The sequence below is a fragment of the Bradysia coprophila genome, chromosome II (genome assembly GCF_014529535.1).
Source record: "Bradysia coprophila strain Holo2 chromosome II, BU_Bcop_v1, whole genome shotgun sequence".
Taxonomy (NCBI): Eukaryota; Metazoa; Arthropoda; class Insecta; order Diptera; family Sciaridae; genus Bradysia; species Bradysia coprophila.
The window spans coordinates 11,662,694-11,680,846 of record NC_050735.1 but is presented as its reverse complement, the minus strand read 5'-3'; the positions used below and the strand labels follow the sequence as shown (position 1 = coordinate 11,680,846).

The following is an 18,153-nucleotide window of genomic DNA, read 5'->3' as shown; positions in this document are numbered from 1 at the left end:
CCATTTTCATCTATCTTCATATTTTGGATTGTCCAAATTGTGCTGAAAACAGTACCTAAATTGTGTAGTTACATCTCCTAAACAATTGAAGTGAAAGGCCTGTTTAATTTTAAGGTCTCAAAAACCCTGAAGCCATTCTTCCAAAACAGTGAAGAGCACGTCTTTTATGAATGGAAGCCAATACCCGATAATTTATAACCTTTGGTATACAATTTATGCAATTTATTTCGGTCGAACCATTCAAGGTTACTGACTACGACACATAATAATTGATAGTCAATGATAACGTATTAGGTTATAGAAAGCTTATCTACGTTTATGGTGTATCAAGCTAAAAGAACGTGCCGTGATTATGAATAAAATAATTCTTCAATGAATTTTTCTTGCGTAAGTCGTGTATTTTTTGTTGTTAAATAAATTGTAACTTTCGTCGATTGTACCATAAAGATAAAAATATAAAAAAAAATTCTTTCACCACCGAATTGTAAATATTTATTGATATATTCGGAGAGGTGGCTTAGATTTTGACGGAAAGGAGGTAGGTATTCTACAGGTGATGGTAGACAGTATAAAGTTTTGAAACTTGATTCGGTTTTATGAAATCAATTTCGACCTTATTTTCAGAACTAGAGTACGTTGCAGGGTGATTTTGTTGATAGATATTTGAGTGTGACGAAACGAATCAGTCAGTAAAACCTTTCTCTCACATTAAATTATTTGAACAAAACATACTTCAAAATGCCGGATAATAAATCAGCTAACATAAGTCCCGTAAAAGACTTCCTTGCCGGAGGATTTGGTGGTGTATGTTTGGTTATTGCCGGACATCCATTTGATACAATCAAGGTAAATTTACTTCAATTAAACAAGTCCGTTTTAGGAATCATTCATAAACTATGTAAGGTTTTTTCAGTGCTGTCATAAAAATTAAATTTTAAATAACTTGATAGTTACGGTTAAAATTATGTTCTACCTCTATTTAGAGCGCATGTTGGGGAGATAGAACATAGTCCTAACTTTGCAGAACTTGTATTTCTCGAGAAATTCAAGATTTCATTTTGATGGCAGCACTGAAGAAGCGTTACGTAATTAATGAATGATCCCTTAAAAGTCGTGTGGTACTATCATGCCCTTTTTTAACTATCATGCCTTATTGAATACTGATCCTTCTCTGACTCATCAAATTCATTCGCAAAGGTTCGTCTACAAACAATGCCGACACCTGCTAACGGATTGCCTCCAATGTACACCAGCGCTTTTGACTGTTTCAAAAAAACATTTGTAAATGAAGGAATAAGAGGCTTTTACAAAGGTAAAGCAGGAAAATCATTTTCAGATCACGTGATCTGTTTATCATTTATCTGCATAATCATTGACTTTCGACACTTCAAATAATTCAGGTATGGCCGCACCCACAATGATGGTGACTCCGAACTATGCCGTTTTGTTTTTCAGCTACGGTCTGGGAAAGACCGGCGTGAGTAAGCTGATGCCTGGTGAATTAACGCCAGTTAAACTGTTTATGGCTGGTGCATTTGCCGGTGCGATGTACACGTTTACCATATGTCCGGTTGAACGAGTAAAATGTCTGTTACAGGTAACATAATCTCTTTGATAAACGTTCGGAGAATCTATCTCAAATGCGAAACAAATTTGTGAAGATTCAGTCAGGTAAAGCGGCTGGCCAAGGTCAAATTCTATATACAGGACCAATCGATTGTACAAGACAATTACTCAGAACGGGTGGCATTCGTAGTTTGTACAGAGGTCTTGGAGCAACATTTGTGCGAGCTATTCCGCAGGCCGGATTGTACTTTATGACGTACGAAATTTTGAAGAAAGCTTTCGCACCAGCTGATGGCTCAGGTTTAAGCACGATACGGACGTTGACCGCTGGCGGTCTAACCGGAATCATCAATTGGGTGTTCATGCTGCCGGCCGATGTTGTTAAGAGTAGAATACAGACAGGTAATCGATATACTTGTCACTCGTTGCAATCTAGTCAATTGCGGAGTAACTGTGTTACTATTATGTGCTGTTAGCTCTGTATTCAAAAAAGCTTAAAAAAGCTTAAAAAGCGTTGCGTAGAATAGGCAATGGAAAAGTAAGGCCATCGGAAGCTATACATATACAACTCATTTGTAAATCACCCAAAAATTTAAAATTTTCCCACAAAAATCAAAAATCAAAAAGGCATTTCGGGAAGCCACAAAAAACTTTGGATTTTGCTCCAGTTATCAATAATAACTAAATACCTTTCGTCCAAATTTCAGCTCCAGAAGGGACATATCCGAGGGGTTTCCGTGACGCTTTTCCGAAACTTTTAAAAGCGGAAGGAGTCCGAGGTTTGTACCGAGGAATTGTGCCAGTATTTATACGAGCATTTCCAGCGAACGCTGCATGCTTCACAGGATTTGAAGTTGCTATAAAAGTTTTAGATGTATGTGCACCTAATCTGTAACAAATTCTTTATAAATTAAAAATTTGGTTAATGAATATATTGCTCAATCTCAACAGAAATATCGGTTGAAATACCAACAAAAAAACCATACCACCCGCACCCACTTATCTTAATCTAATCTAATAACAGTAAAACATGAAGAAGCACTTTAATCACCTCAATGAATGCGTTTTAAACGAATCAAAACGACTGCGAGATTAAATTTCACGAAAAACAGTACAGTCTTGTTGGCATATTTGTTACGTCTGTTACGTATGGGTTACGTCGAACCATTAAGCTTTTTTGCCAGCAAGACAGTATAGTACCTTTCGTGTTTCGACCCGAAAAAGCCCACAATGAGCCCGTAATGGGGCATTTTCTAGCCGCCAGCAAAGAAATTTCTTTCATTTATTTTATCACCATTTTATCTCGCAATTTCAGTAAGTCGTAATCAGAAAAATTATTTTTGGAACAGTTATAACAATTAGTCAAAGTCAACTGGAATACACCTGGTCGGGGGCAATCTATCTAGTGCCAAAGTACAATAATGTGAAAAGTTAGTGCGTACTTTACATAGTAATCGTAAGAAAGTACGCATTAAATCGATGATAACGTAAGCGCACCTATATTGGAACGTTTTAGCCGTCTCTTCTTTTTACTACGTTTGTTTTACAATTTAAGTTGAATAAGTTCTTTACAAACTTTATTTACACGTAATCTATTATTTTTAGAATCTTATACACTGAGTTTAATTTAGAAATACTGAATGATGACAAAGTAATAACATAAATTTACTTTATATGACCAGTGAAGCTATTGTCGAACCAAATCTGAAAACAGTTCCAGCTGCTCGAACATTCATGTTCCAATGCCCGAACCTAAATTTGAGATAAGTTAATCAACGATTGAGTACGAAAGTTGAATTGTTTTCAGCAGAATATTGACTTGGTTCATCACATATTGTGTCTAGCCGTTATATATACTATATAAACCTGTTATTACAGGCAACCAATACATGGAAGAATTCATGTGAATTTTTATCGCATGATAAGAGTAAAGAAAGATTGCATCAACCAATCTAGAAGTTCGAATTTTCGCTGGTTTTTGGATGGAATCGGGTTTAATTTGTGATCTACTACTTAACAGCAAAACATGTATTTAAGTTCAGTTCAACTGTCGGTTTATTTATTCAGTTTTTTACAATAACCATATCACATATGTTTTGGAACTGGGCCGTAGGCAATTCAAAATTAAATTCAATACAATCCGATAGTAACAATAGCTTAAAATAAAGTTCAATACAATCCGATTACAACAATAGCCCAAAGTTATTTTACACACTCTTTTTTGTACCTTTTCGAGTCTTCTTTTTCTGAGCATCCTTTTCAGCCTTCTCAATTTTTTTCTTTTCTTTAGCAATCTCCTTCTCGACTTTCAATTCAGCTGCCAAAATTTTCTTCCGTTCACGTTCAATTTTCCGTGCTTCTTTTTCGGCCTCCACTCGTTGCTTTTCCCGTAATTTTTTCTGTTCACTCTCTTTCCAAGCTTCACTAGTAATAACTGTCGATACTCTTTCCTTCTGAACATTTTTCTTCTTCTTGCTTTCCTTCGGTTTTGGAACCACAAACGATTTCTTGAATGCAACCTCGTCGAACGATTGTGTATCGGCCATTTTCGATTGGATGTGTTTCGTTAAAATTGTCGGGTCGGCCTTGGTGTTCTTATCGTCTTCGATGTTCATTTCGATTAAACTGTTATCGTCGATGCTCATTTCTTTCGGATCATCGGACATTGGTATTTGCGATTGTCCTTGTCCACTTACGTCTATTTCCAATGGTTTTTGATCAAAGATACTTTCCATATTCAATTTCATCGACCGATCACAACCGATAGCACTATTTTGGATGACTAAAACATTGAAGATCAAATTATGGTTACAAATCAGATAACTTTCATAATTCCTACCCATCGAGTCGCACTCTTCGATAAGCGGAACTATCGTATCGGCCGGAACTATCATATCAAGCGGAATGATCGCATCGGGCGGAACTATCGTATCGGTGATAGAATCAGCCATATCGTCGACCACAACTTCGTTGTCTCCAAATACAATGACCTGAGTACCTGTCGAAAATATTATCAGTTCGCATCGGATGTATTTTCCAAATTCACATACCATCACAGTTCAGTAATTGTCCATTATCACCAACAATGAAAACCTCCGTGTTATGTTGACGTTCATTTGATGGAGCACACATTTCAGAATTCGATGTCTCAACATCAATTATCATAATAGCCTCTTCGTCCTCCATTGAAATGAATGCTGTTGTGTCGGTGTATAGTTTCCACCAAAGTGTATAAAGCGCGGTGTATTCGATCGGTCCATTCCAATCTCCTCTACATGAGCGAAACATATTTAAAACAGTCGGTTCAATCAGCTCTTCGAAGATTTTCAATTTGTCCAGAACTCTTTGCTTGCTTTCAACCGGATTTGGTTCGGTAGAATCGTCATCATTCAAAAGTTGATCCTCTGAAATGTCATTGGTCGTTGGAGGTAGCAATCTGGAGAAGTTTATATTTGCGACATCGAACGGAAACAGACCACAACGTTTGAAGCCGGTTTGCAGAAGTCCAGCATAATCAACTGCCTTTATCGATTCACTTAGAATTGGGGCAATGTCTTTTTTATCGATTTTGGCAAATTCGTGATTGATTTTCCAATCTTTCAATTTTATTTCCCAAGCTGCACCCAGAGGCTTGAAGACAACTACATCCATTGGCTGAATGATGTGTGTCGCATTCGGGTACAATGCAACCAGCTCAATTTGATGAGCGGAACAGAACTCGCTGAGAGTAAGTGAAATGTGTGACTTGTGACCGTCGATAAACAGTATGACTGGTAATTTGATGTTTGATTCGGTCAACCACTTGCAAAAGACATTGCTGATGTAATCCATGAATGTATTTTGAGTTTGCCACCCGTTGTCGGAAATGCCTACACTCCAGTCCGCTGGCAAGTTGAGCAAAATATTGGATGGCATGCGTTTGTAGGCATAGACTAGCATCGGAGGCGTTTGAATTCCAGCGGCGTTCCCACCGAGCAAGGCCGTCACACATTCCTTCTCATCGTTTTGTGAACGATTGTAGACCGCCCTTTGACCACGCTTGGCTAAGACCACTTCGTTTTTCGGTGATAAAATGAATCCTTTTTCGTCCATGTTGAAAACACGCATTGGGTCATTGAGCGCTTCCAAAAGGCTGTGCTCTTCACAGTACTTGCGTACTTCTGCATGCCAAGTTTTCAGTTGATTTTCAGTTACAGCAGCTCGTGATTTGATGAGATTTTGTGCGAGTCTTTTTGCAATGATCGGATGTCTCTTCAGGAAGTTTTTATACCACTTTCGCCCAGGATAATTGTTGCAAAATGGAGTGTTTCGTTTATTCGCGTTCAAATAAAGCTGAATTGAGCGCAAAAGCTGCCGTTTAACGACTGGAAAGCCCCGTTCCGCCAAACAAATCAACCAATTTTCAATGCACTTCTCCTCCTTGCACGATAAAACAGTTCCAGGTCCAGATTTTTTACCAATCTTTGACTTGCCGGATATTTTATTGTGCAGAGTTGATCTTGGAACACCGTACGTTTTAGCAGCAGCAAATTGTGTTGAACCATTTTTGACCGCTTGGAGGGCTTTCAACAGCTGCTCATTTGAATATTTTGCGACGATCTTTCTTTTCATTTCTGAAAACAAAATAGTCCGTGTCTAAGAACTCGTTCGTAAATAGAGTAAAATGGTTGTTCGGGAACAGGATCAGGTCGAACTGAGCTGTTTAGCGTTATTAAAACCTTATTTTCTTTATATTTACTGTAGCCTCGACGAATATTACAATTTTTAATCGTTGCGATGAAACTAATGTTTTAAAAGATAATCCACGCGATATTTCCCTAGTACACAACCACACTGTAAATCCTATATGAGATACTGCTGTTTCTTACCGCAAAACGCTGTCTTCCAGGGTTTCTTTAAAAAATATAAATTGAGTTTTACTTCCACTCGCTTCTTGCACTATAGAAAGTTTGAAATTGTTTGAATTTTTGACAGTATATAAATTGATTCGCTAGGCACACTATGATGGTCGTTTCACATATTTTGAATTCTACCGTTGTCATTATTTTCGATTAATGTTTAGGTTGGGACGTATTTGTTCGGTGTTCGGAGTACGTTCAATGATAGGTGCGCTTACGTTATATCCAAAGTTTGTACTTTACATACAACCTTGGTTATATCACTTCTTTAGATACTTTCAATTCCTCTGCAGCTATTTGAAATAGGCCTAATTCAAACTTTTATTTTTCTTCGCTTTGACGATTGTACGTAAAAGAAAAATTTAAATCGAGTGTTCTATGAGAGTTAAAGTGTCCGCACACTTACACCGTTTAGCTTTCCGTTTATGATCAAACAATGGAAGCTCCTCCCACTTTCCAGTGCTAAAAAGTAAACGAAAAGCTAAACGCCGTAAAAGTGATTGCAGCTTTAATTTTGTGTTATACTTAAGAGTGATATCGCCAAAACTTGAACCAATTTGAAAACAAGGGTTCGGCGATCCGGGCGAGCTATAGCGCGTTGGATTCGTCTTTCAATTCTAGACAATACGTATCTTTTCCTTTTTGCTATTAATTGTGTACTTTTGGTGTAAATTGGTAAAATGCAGGCACATGTCATAGGGTAGGGAAAACACTTTTTTAGTATTAACTCGAGGTAGACGATTTTTTAAAAGTTGAAATGTTGTGCGAATGTGCGCCTCTAAAAGACCTATCATTAGAGTATAGGCACGAGTCGGTGCCACTGTACGTTCGGGAGTAAACAATGAAAGTATGGTCGATTTTCGCACAGTACTGCTGGCCTGCAACAGAACATTTCCGTGAAACCGACTATGGGGTGTTGTAGCTGGACACACTCACTATCATCCCACGTAAACTAAACCTCAGAAAAATTGTGTTGCATTCCAGGAAGTTGCACGAAGTAAAAAGCTGCCCAAACTTAACCAATTTTTTCATAGTTTCGAGTTCAACGAACGGCGTTAAAGTCTGATTGTGATCAAAAATTGTCCTTAAGTTATGCTATTTGCATTTAGTGATCATATCATGAGTCTGGGAACGAACAATGCCATTATTCTTTGTCTATACATACCAGAGTGGTTTTTTTTCGTATGTCTGAAAATTTCAATTTCAAACCGCCTCAAAATATGGTATTAATTAGCTGATTCCAAAAATATGTTTTTTCTAATTTTTGGAATCATTTTAGTGATCCGGAAAAATCGTCAAAGTTTGTATGGAAATATATGGGAAAATTTTTTTTACATACAAACTTTGACGATTTTTCCGGATCACTAAAATGATTCCAAAAATTAGAAAAAACATATTTTTGGAATCAGCTAATTAATACCATATTTTGAGGCGGTTTGAAATTGAAATTTTCAGACATACGAAAAAAAACCACTCTGGTATGTATAGACAAAGAATAATGGCATTGTTCGTTCCTGGCCTCATGATATGATCACTAAATGCAAATAGCATAACTTTAGGATAATTTTTGATCACAATCAGACTTTAACGCCGTTCGTTGAACTCGAAACTATGAAAAAATTGGTTAAGTTTGGGCAACTCTTTACTTCGTGCAACTTCCTGGAATGCAACACAATTTTTCTGAGGTTTAGTTTACGTGGGATGATAGTGAGTGTGTCCAGCTACAACACCCCATAGTCGGTTTCACGGAAATGTTCTGTTGCAGGCCAGCAGTACTGTGCGAAAATCGACCATACTTTCATTGTTTACTCCCGAACGTACAGTGGCACCGACTCGTGCCTATACTCTAATGATAGGTCTTTTAGAGGCGCACATTCGCACAACATTTCAACTTTAAAAAAATCGTCTACCTCGAGTTAATACTAAAAAAGTGTTTTCCCTACCCTATGACATGTGCCTGCATTTTACCAATTTACACCAAAAGTACACAATTAATAGCAAAAAGGAAAAGATACGTATTGTCTAGAATTGAAAGACGAATCCAACGCGCTATAGCTCGCCCGGATCGCCGAACCTAAGTATTGATTTTCCCCAAAATTGGTTCAAGTTTTGGCGATATCACTCTTAAGCTGCGAGCGCACTTACACCGTTTAGCTCTCCGTTTACGTTTTAACAATGGAAAGTGGGAGGAGCTTCCATTGTTCACTCGTAAACGGAGTGCTAAACGGCGTAAGTGCGCTCGCAGCCTTACAAAAAACCACTCTGTTTTGCTCCGTTTCCCTAAGCCACGCCTCTTTTCTTTTGTTTAAAGAGTTAACGTAGAGAAAATGTAGTGCCTTTTTCTTAAGTGTAAATCAGGGCTTACTCTCGTCAAGTTTGACAGCATATCAAAAGAAAAATGTGAATTAGGCCGCGCTGCTGGCTACAGTAATGCTTAATTTCCACCTACCGAAAAAGTTCTCCGTGTGATTGACAAAATTGAATTGTTTCAATTTTTGCTTTGTTTATTTGACAGCTTGCTCTCTCACGGCTCTCTGACTGAGAACTTTTTGTTGAGTGGAATGGTAACTTAAATCAGTGAAAAACTATCGCTCGAGCAAGGGTAGCCGGTAGCTATCATTTAATAAGTAGAGCAACAATTTATAGATTGTTCTAAAAGCGGAACTTTTTTCTCTCTGGGGGTACTGACGTTTATGTTGGTATACCAACATTCTTACAATTGTGTTGGTTCTCAATGGGTGTGTGTACGATCAAAGACATACATTTCGTGAATGCCTTTTTCAGCGTACGTACTATTACTATATGAATTGCCCAAACATTCTTTTAAGTGTCTAGTGAGCCGTTTTGTGCAGCTAGACGTAAAGGAGAGAGTTCTAATTCACACGAATTATAAAGTGGAATTTCAGTTGGATTTCTTTTATTGCTTACGAAAGTATCTCCTTCTTTATTATTGTACAAATTATGGACTCGGAAATGAGTGACTGTTGGCGAAGGCATTGAAATTATTGCCAGACCCGAGCAACGGTATATTATTTCCATTGCTCCACCACACCCCATTGTCCGGACCAATCAGAGAAATTGTCACGAATCCTGAGCTCGCTGGAAAAGCAATGCATTCGGTCTGTTCGAGTTGATTGATCGTATACCGATTGATTGATCCGTTTAAATTGACTTCCATCGTATAGCGACCGCCAAGCGGACTGACACTTCTCACTATCGTATGGACAACAACGCAGTCATGTGCGTCGTTGCGATATTGTGGAATTTCGCCGACAACATTGTTCTTCGGATGAACGCGATACCACCAGTAAAACTGATCACGCGTGACGGAAGGACGAGCGTTATTTTTGTACCATTGAATGTAATGGGTCGATAGTTGTAGCCATGCATCGTGCTTCATCGGTTGCGGTCGGTTAATCATGTCGTAGATGCCTCCCATGTCAAGTGGCAAATCGCTGCTTATCTCGCAAACGTAAGATGCTTCGCTGAAGAGTAATGTGGTAAGAGTGTATGGGAACTGCGTAAGGAAGAAATTACCTGTAGTCGTTCCATGTGATAATTTGAATAAAATCGGGCTGTAGCGCAACAACTTGTTGCCAGCGCTGTGGTAATAGTATTTCTGAGCTGTATATCCAATGTTTGTGCCAACCTGGTCCCCAAACATAAGTATAAAACCATGGAGCCAAAGGTGCCTAAAATATACAGCCGACAATTCTTAAAAGCTCATAGAGCAACCAAATTCCGTCAATTTTACCATGTACTGTTTACCTGTTGCTCTGGCACTAGCAAGAAGATTCCTATCGCCAGTCGTATCAAACGTAGCTAATGGTCCTGCACCGCCCGCAGGCCAAGCGTTCCATGTGAATGCACAGTCAACGACCGGATTATTTTGGAAGAAATTCTGAGTGGGGTAATTAGGCCAACTAGGACAAAAGTAAGGATTGAAGCCACTGCTAGACTTCCAATTAACCCAGAACGAGTCCTGAAATTCTCCTGCAAATGTTGAGAAGAATGGTCGACCATTGTAGTGAAAATAATTTGGATGATTGGCTGCAAAGTGGAAGCGACCCAGTACGGCATTGTTAAACGTTAACGATGACATATCAAACGAGATGAACAATTTGAAATTTCCATTATTTTGGGCAGCAGCTAGGAACTTAGCTACTCGATCCGGTTGCCAATCATCTATTCCAACGTTGAGAGCAAATCCGTCAATTCCAGCTGCGATCGCATGCTTAATTTGTCCATCAAAGAAGTTTTGATCTGATGGGTACGCAAATCCAACCATGTAGTGAGCAAACACTTCCTTACTTCCATTGGCCGAATGGGAAAGGAGGATGACCAAGCCTATTATCTGTGGCAATTTTAATTTCAATACCAATCGCTTCGTAGGGAATCATAATTGAAAGACTTACAAATATAAAAATCTTCATTTCAATGCGCTATGTGTGACTTGCACCGAACTTCCAATCAGTGTGTGTGGTTATTTACAAAAACGATTGCCTTTAACGAAGATTTTATTTTGCAAATTCATTGGAGATAAGATAAACCGCACGTTAATCGACGAAAACAACATTTTTGACCGAAGACTTTGGTTTTTGTTGATTTTATGGAGACGTTGTATTGGGTCTATTCGTGCCAGGCACTGGAGTATGTACAGAACATACTTGTACCTCGGTTGTGGAAGAAAAAAAAAGCGTAACTTTGCGAAGTCGCACTTTTCGGGTCCTAGGTATGAAATAGTACATTTCGTACCTAGGACTAAAAGTCTTTTTTAGCGTGTGAGAAGTTTCCAGACAGAGCCGAAGGCGAGGTCTGGAATCGAATTCGCTATAAAAGACTTTTAGTCCGTGGTAGGAATAGTATTTTTCATATTGGACGGAGAAAAAGTGCGATGAAGTCGCACTTTTCGGGTCCTAGGTATGAAAAATGTATTTTCATGTACTTTCAGGGAAAATATGAGCATTAAGTTTAGGACATTCGTTATTTTTAACGTTACGAATTGGCAACGGAATATTAGAATATCTACGAGTAAGTGTTACATAGAAAGCGAATGAAAGAAAAATCATCTTGCCGCGGATTTGAACACGGGTCCTCTCGATTATGAGTCAAGAGCTCTAGCGCCAAAGCCACTGGTTCAGACAATAGTAGATTACGTTGGGCCCTGCGAAAGTCATTCATTACATGAGGGATCAATTTGTGATAAGAGAGAAACTCACAAATGTGTGTTTTTAAGCGCAAAGATTTGAAAACTTTTATTTTGACAAGGGTACATTTTGCATATCCGAGCCGAAGGCGCTTAAACACACACACGTGAGTTCGCCAGTTCACAAATTGATCCCGAGCTAATGAATTACTAAGCACAAGCAGGGCCCAATGTATACTGCTTTGTTACCTGCCCCTGCGAAAGTTGAGCCGTACATGATAATGAAATAATTCGGTATCGCCCCTTCCGTAATCCGTAATACACAAAGACCAATGTAATATCTGTGTACACACACCACACATACAACACACTATACATTCAATCATATTTTCGGTTTTTGATCGTCGCGCAGTAGCCTAACAAGATTGGAGGATTTTCTTAAAAGTGATTTTGGCTTCCCATGACGAATACCTTTCTGCTAAGAAAGTCCACAGTAAAATACGTCCAAATTAGGTATGTTGTTTTGAAAGAGAATCCGTCTGTTGTCTTTTCTATTGTTCATTCGAATAAACAAAAGATAAGACAATAAAGGGCTCGTATTGCAGCAGGCTCTCTTATTTGCTACTTTTACCGTATTTATTACACACTACCAACCAAGCACCCGTCAGAGGCATCCAAAATCACAATGTGGCAGAGGGGAAATAGATCGGTTAAAGAAATGTGACGAATCGAATGTTACGCAAAACAATTAAAGTTGAGAGAATTATCATTGGAAAAGCTCTTTATGAACTTTAAATTAAAATAATGAAAGAGGTCGGAGCTGCCTTACTCTTTATTTAACAACAGAAGACTTTGTAACTAAGGTTTTTTATAAGTATTTTAGTAATTGGTGAATGAGCCCTAGTTAGAGAAACATTTTTCTTTAAACAGCCATTATCTTGTGTGATGGTTCTAGCAAATATTGAATGAAATCACCGACCCGACGATACATAACTATTTCCATCAGCTTGCCTTTCGCAAAAAACAATTTCGCCGTAGGTTAGCTACGTTTTACACATGTGTAGGCAACAGTATGTTTCGACGAATTTCAATATATGGTAAAATAATGTTCTAACAATGTTCAACAACCGGATATGAATATTATAACAACATCACATACCCACTAAACGACTGTCCAATATTCGATTCTTTTTCTTTCTTTTTTTTTTAATTCGAAAAACATTAAATTTACGTTCATTACCATGCCATGACAATCGAACCATTCTTTTTTGTTCGTGTGCAGCAAAACATCCCATAAATCAAAATCGTTTTTTGTGCTCTTTTTTTCAAACTTGAATCTAGGTTACAATTCTACGCTAAAAGTTATGGAAGAACATTAATTCATAAATTCTATTAAAATTTTGTGAAAATCGATATTCACCGATTTTCCAGATATCGGAGACAACTCACTCGGGAGCATACACACACACAGCCATTCAATGCATATTTTGTTACGATTTTGATATAATTGAAGCTAATGGAAAATCAATATAGAATCCGATCCAGAAAATTTACATTCATTTCGACTCTGAATCTCTGGTTTATGAACATGAATGCGATATGCAATATAATAGACATACCACACATAGTAGTGGAAAGTGTGGAATCAATGTACTAATTTAAGCGAGGGGGAAAGCCACTCATTTAGATTAGACCCGTATATGTCAGTGTGCACGTAAACTTGGTCCGTACGTAACCTTAGTACGTACGTACACCCTTAGTAAGTATGTAGACTTAGTGCGTACGTAACCGTATTGTGTACCTGTTGTAAAGTCTTTCCGACACATTTGCAAGGACCACATAGTCCACATCTCATTTTTGTGAATCTATTGTTGAAGAAAAATCAAAGGTCCTTGAAAATCCAAGAGTTCTAGAATTATGAAGATAATAGAAAGATATAATGTTGGGAACCAATCCAGTGGATTGAATCCAACCTCAGCTCAAAAATGAAAAAAATAACCTGAAAAAATCGGAGAAGTTCTTCAAAGTCGTAGAGTTCTAGAACTTTCGGCTGGGTATTTCAAGCACCTTTCAAACAAAAACAATTCATGGAAAATACATTAGTCTGTTAATCCGAGTGATCACATTGATACGGAAAATCAACAATTTATATGCAAAGACCAGATGCCAACAAATCTCTTTCTATTCAAAGACACATTTATGGCTGGTGTGCCATTTAAAGAATTTCAAAAGATATCTAAAATACAATCTAATACGCCCAAATGTATAGGCTACAATTTCAGCATACCGTCCATTGCTACAAACAAATCGGTAATTCATTTACCCTTCTACTTGATCAAATCGAAACAGAGTCTGACCCGCCATTGTACTCAGATGTTTACCCCTCGAATTTAAGTGTCTCGTGTGTCAATACTCAAATTGCTGATGTCAATTTGTCCAGAAAGTATCTAGAGTTCGTATTACACTTACAGGTTTGGAGCGCTTGGAATTTCCTCGTCTTCTTCCTTAGTTATCTGATATGCTTATTGATTGCTGACTCACTTTGTTGAACATTTATATTGTTCTTTGGCACATATCTTTCCGAAGGTTTTACACACCCTGATTCCTGAATCGACAAACACCAAATAAAAAGCTTACTATTTCAATACAAATCATTCGTTTTAATTTTCCCCTTTTTCCAAGTCTTTCTTTGTGATGAATGTGCGATTCATTAGTTTGCTTATATTTATCGGCACTTAACGATTAAGAGTATATCCAGTGCCCAGTTCAATTAGATTCAGCTCAGCCTGAACTTGATCCCCAGCAAGTACAGCCGGATACATTTTCAACGATTCTTCCGTTTTAAACGAATCCAACGGCTGCAGAACCAAATCCGATGCAATGTGAGCGAATAATGTTGATGAGACACGCCACAGCGATTGCTGTTTCGCTGCTCGTTTTTCGATTGCTTCTACTGTTTCCTTTGAAACGACGACTTCGTGAAAACCAGCACGAACATAGCCTCCAGTTAGGTATTCCATCTCTTTGCCGGCCTGGATAAAGCTTACATTAGTATTGGAACGACAGAAACGAAATGTTTCAGGTAATACCTGAACGAGTAAACATCCATCGGGCACGCGAACGAGTATTTTTCGACCATTTCTCGACCAGATGTACAGGCCAGGAAATCGACATTTTCCATGAATGGTTAAGAAGCTTAAATCTAAAATTACTCTCCGGTTAGTTGCAGACTCGGTCGATAAAAAGGGAATTTTATAGTCCATACCATAGTGATATCCAGCAAGAACGGTGCCAAGTGTTCCATATCGATTAAAATTCGATCCCGTCGGCGCCAACAGATGTGGACCATTTGTCATTTTTTTGTGGAAAATGTCCTTCTCCAATCCAAAACCTTCAGCGGCCATAGATGCAACCACATGTAAAGTAGCAAGCATTTTGTCGCCCCATGTATTCATCACGTCAGGCCATTCGGGAAATCCGGCAGGTATGACTGGCTCGGCATTCAGTTCTTTGAATTTCGTGTTCTAAGAGATGATTCTAATTGTAAGTACTAAGTGACAATGTCGGTGTCCATTTTAGGGTGCACTGTCATTGTAGACAAGAATAAGTAGGTGTCCCTCCCTTCACTCCAAAATATAGACGTGGACTGTGTTCTCAAACCCGTCGACATCGAATTTTCTCTAGAACTTCCGATGTGAACCACAAAAACATCACCCGGCATATTGCACCGGCGAGTATCTAACTATCGCAGCAAGTACGAAATTGAAAGAAAAACTTTTCAACTGTGATTTCCCACCCCACACGTATGCCCTTCAGAATATCCTTACACTGGAGACGATAAAAATAAAATTTTGATTACCTCCGGACGTTTGCCAATTCTCCAATAGAATCGACTTTTCTTATCTAATTGCGGTGGACATAATGTAACAGGCTGATGCATTGGATCAAGTTTTGCTATCCGTGCACAATGATTTCTGGGTCGTTCTTTCAATTCTGGTGTGACACCGATTTGATAGCTGAAGTTGGGTCGAGCATCTGTTGTGAAATCGGTCTGTTCGAAATACTGCTCCATTACATTTATAAACGAATCATTATCCTCTTGTGTTGCTCGCTGTAATTTTTTTAAGAACGTTTCATATCATACGAATCGTCCAAACACGTCATAGTCTCAATACTTACAGTATCCTTCACAATTAAGATACCATGCTCGTGCAACGATTGGACAACCTTTTTACACTGTTCTTTGGCCTCTACATTGTTCATGTACTTCTGTACATCGATTATCGGAATATCCGATGTATCGGTCTCTGCACTTTTTGTCATTTTAGATTTATTCGCGCGAGTTATTACAATGCTTTCGACAGTGACCGTATCAGCTAATTGACTGATCGAATATATGATGAGTGCTGTGATTCAACCCGACCGAAAACGTGGTTTTGACGCTCATGCTAATCGAATAAACGAACTTAATGAACTGCTTCAATGTCTGTTCTATTTCGATGTATATTACACATGGTTCCGCGTAGCAACAATCATAACATGTATACATATCGGACAATATCGAGGGGCAAATAACTAATGGGAAAATGAGTCGGAACATATTTTTTTTGATACCAACATCGAAAGTTGATACTTTCGCCCTCGAAATCCGGGGCGAAAGTAAAAAAATGCAAGTTATGTGTTTGAGCGGGGAGAAAGAAAGAATACATAAAGCGAAAGTCAATATACATAATGCGAAAGTCGACTACATAATGTAATAGTCGACTCTTGTCAATAAGTGTACTGCGATCAAAATTGAAATAAAGCGTGCGCCAGTGCTCTTATTGAAATTAACATACGAAGTTGATACTTTTTGTTGCTGAATGATTTGTTATTTATTTGTTAATTTTTGTGTGTGTTGTTGTTGTGGTGGCTAAAAAATTAAATTTTTGATATACCAGGGGGCTGCCGCCCCCTGGACCCCCGCATTTTCTGGCTAAATGCCTTCATATTTCAACATTTTGTTCTGATGTTTGCGATACGTATCAACTTTCGATGTTGGTATCAAAAAAAATAGTATGAACGACTCGGGGCAAAAGTAAAAAAATTCAACCTGTGCGATTGAGGCCCTTGCCTTCGGCGCGGGCATCAACTCTCGCACACGGTTGAATTTTTTTACTTTCGCCCCTTGTCATTCAATGTACTATTACTCTCATTCTCTATTACCGAAATTTTCCGTTGTCTATTCGCACTAGGTTGACCTGTTGTTTGCAACTCTTGACGCTAACCCCGCATGTTTAAAATGTTGATTTCCCCTCCGGCAGTGACTCATAAACACAAGCCGTGCGAGCACATCATGCGTGTATCTAATATTAAAAATACAAACACACGCAGTTGCCGAAAATCCATTTTCCTTGAAGGAAATTTCATTGTTCTATTCGGTTTCGTGATATTCGCCGAGATTGTGTGATGTTATGTGTTGATCGTTTCCTCCACTATTGTCGCGGGGAAATCAATTGAGATAATAAAATTCAACGTCATTTGGATTGCCAGACCGTTGGTGGTCAATTGATACAGGAAGATATCACTTATGATATTATACATCATCTTGCTAAGTGTTAATGTTCCGTTGATGACATTGACTACATAGTATGTAGTACATACAGTTCAATACAGTGGATGTTAGTGAAACTTAGATAGAAATTTGCTACAGCAATTTTTCACTTGCATCAATCATACAAACAAGAGTGCTTATGCGTCTCAATACGGTTTTATCACTATCCGAAACAAGTGTAAGCAGTTTTGTTGATATGAGTGGAGCAGCTGAAAAACTGCTGAAGCAAATTTCTATCTAAATTTCACTGTCGTCCACTGTAGCAGAAATTTGTTTATTTATTGAAGTTATTACTACAATGATACGTAATTTATGCTCTTTTTCGGTACTATCACATTTTTTTTCGATCGACAGTCGTTTTCTGCCATTGCCAGCAGCATTCAAACATAGTCGAAATGGTGATCATAGCTATTGTCATAGATGAAAGATGAGTTTTTTCTAACACTAAAAAAAACTAATTTAGAGTAGAGACGAAAGATGTATAAAAGAAAACGTCTGCTTGAAAATCTAAACATCCGCAACGAAGAATTTTTACGGATTCAAATCTTGCTTGTATTTCATATTTATGTTAGAGAAAAGAGTACACCATATAAATCTCGATTTGATTATTCAGAGAGATTATCTAGTTAACTTGCATTCAAATTCTAAAAATGTTTCATTAATACACACCGAGAGCTCCACATACAAACAACTTTCAGTAATTTGTCGTAGAATTGATTCTTGGATATAATGTTCAATGCCGGATTGCCATACTGGGAATACGGGGATTCTCGGAGGGCCTTTTGCCTGAGTCGGACAAAGACCCAAATGGGCTTTTTAAGATTTTCATATACATTCGCAATGCTTATTTGTAAAATTTAAATCTCATTTGTTATTAAACACTCAAAAGCACTCAAAAGAGTAAAAGTGACGCAAGTCCCTTTGCATACTTCCAAAACAACTGATATCGC

General features: G+C 38.1%; 4 protein-coding genes across 4 annotated transcripts; 1 reads left to right on the top strand and 3 right to left on the bottom strand.

The window, feature by feature from the left end:
• Positions 1-374: 374 nt before the first annotated feature.
• On the top strand, positions 375-2,492 carry LOC119073283 (mitochondrial carnitine/acylcarnitine carrier protein-like). Its single transcript, XM_037178671.1, has 6 exons — positions 375-538; positions 625-846; positions 1,198-1,312; positions 1,401-1,597; positions 1,662-1,968; positions 2,274-2,492. The coding sequence occupies exons 2-6, from the start codon at positions 739-741 to the stop codon at positions 2,459-2,461; spliced, it is 915 nt and encodes a 304-aa protein (XP_037034566.1). The 5' UTR covers positions 375-538; positions 625-738; the 3' UTR covers positions 2,462-2,492.
• Positions 2,493-3,659: 1,167 nt separating this feature from the next.
• LOC119082540 lies at positions 3,660-6,163 on the bottom strand. Its single transcript, XM_037192091.1, has 3 exons — positions 4,617-6,163; positions 4,406-4,564; positions 3,660-4,348 (listed from the first exon to the last, which is right to left on the bottom strand). Exons 1-3 carry the CDS (start codon positions 5,671-5,673, stop codon positions 3,774-3,776), a joined length of 1,791 nt encoding a protein of 596 aa, XP_037047986.1. The 5' UTR covers positions 5,674-6,163; the 3' UTR covers positions 3,660-3,773.
• Positions 6,164-9,364: 3,201 nt separating this feature from the next.
• LOC119073273 (glucan endo-1,3-alpha-glucosidase agn1-like) lies at positions 9,365-10,968 on the bottom strand. The gene is made up of 4 exons (XM_037178659.1): positions 10,880-10,968; positions 10,219-10,818; positions 10,002-10,156; positions 9,365-9,949 (listed from the first exon to the last, which is right to left on the bottom strand). Exons 1-4 carry the CDS (start codon positions 10,895-10,897, stop codon positions 9,424-9,426), a joined length of 1,299 nt encoding a protein of 432 aa, XP_037034554.1. The 5' UTR covers positions 10,898-10,968; the 3' UTR covers positions 9,365-9,423.
• A 3,292-nt stretch (positions 10,969-14,260) lies between these two features.
• On the bottom strand, positions 14,261-16,125 carry LOC119073265. Its single transcript, XM_037178647.1, has 5 exons — positions 15,790-16,125; positions 15,470-15,721; positions 14,876-15,134; positions 14,700-14,812; positions 14,261-14,642 (listed from the first exon to the last, which is right to left on the bottom strand). Exons 1-5 carry the CDS (start codon positions 15,931-15,933, stop codon positions 14,346-14,348), a joined length of 1,065 nt encoding a protein of 354 aa, XP_037034542.1. The 5' UTR covers positions 15,934-16,125; the 3' UTR covers positions 14,261-14,345.
• Positions 16,126-18,153: the final 2,028 nt, after the last annotated feature.

Bases quoted from the DNA above. Each gene is read 5' to 3' on its own strand.
- LOC119073283 (XM_037178671.1), top strand. From the start codon at position 739: ATGCCGGATAATAAATCAGCTAACATAAGTCCCGTAAAAGACTTCCTT. The intron at 1,313-1,400 runs GTAAAGCAGGAA...CAAATAATTCAG, and splicing joins AATAAGAGGCTTTTACAAAG to GTATGGCCGCACCCACAATG. The intron at 1,969-2,273 runs GTAATCGATATA...TCCAAATTTCAG, and splicing joins TAAGAGTAGAATACAGACAG to CTCCAGAAGGGACATATCCG.
- LOC119073273 (XM_037178659.1), bottom strand. The intron at 10,157-10,218 runs GTAAAATTGACG...TGTATATTTTAG, and splicing joins CAACAGGTAAACAGTACATG to GCACCTTTGGCTCCATGGTT. The intron at 9,950-10,001 runs GTAATTTCTTCC...ATTACTCTTCAG, and splicing joins ATCACATGGAACGACTACAG to CGAAGCATCTTACGTTTGCG.
- LOC119082540 (XM_037192091.1), bottom strand. From the start codon at position 5,673: ATGCGTGTTTTCAACATGGACGAAAAAGGATTCATTTTATCACCGAAA. The intron at 4,565-4,616 runs GTATGTGAATTT...TATTTTCGACAG, and splicing joins ACAATTACTGAACTGTGATG to GTACTCAGGTCATTGTATTT. The intron at 4,349-4,405 runs GTAGGAATTATG...TCAATGTTTTAG, and splicing joins CGAAGAGTGCGACTCGATGG to TCATCCAAAATAGTGCTATC.
- LOC119073265 (XM_037178647.1), bottom strand. From the start codon at position 15,933: ATGACAAAAAGTGCAGAGACCGATACATCGGATATTCCGATAATCGAT. The intron at 15,722-15,789 runs GTAAGTATTGAG...AAAAAATTACAG, and splicing joins TCTTAATTGTGAAGGATACT to CGAGCAACACAAGAGGATAA. The intron at 15,135-15,469 runs GTAATCAAAATT...ATCATCTCTTAG, and splicing joins GAATTGGCAAACGTCCGGAG to AACACGAAATTCAAAGAACT.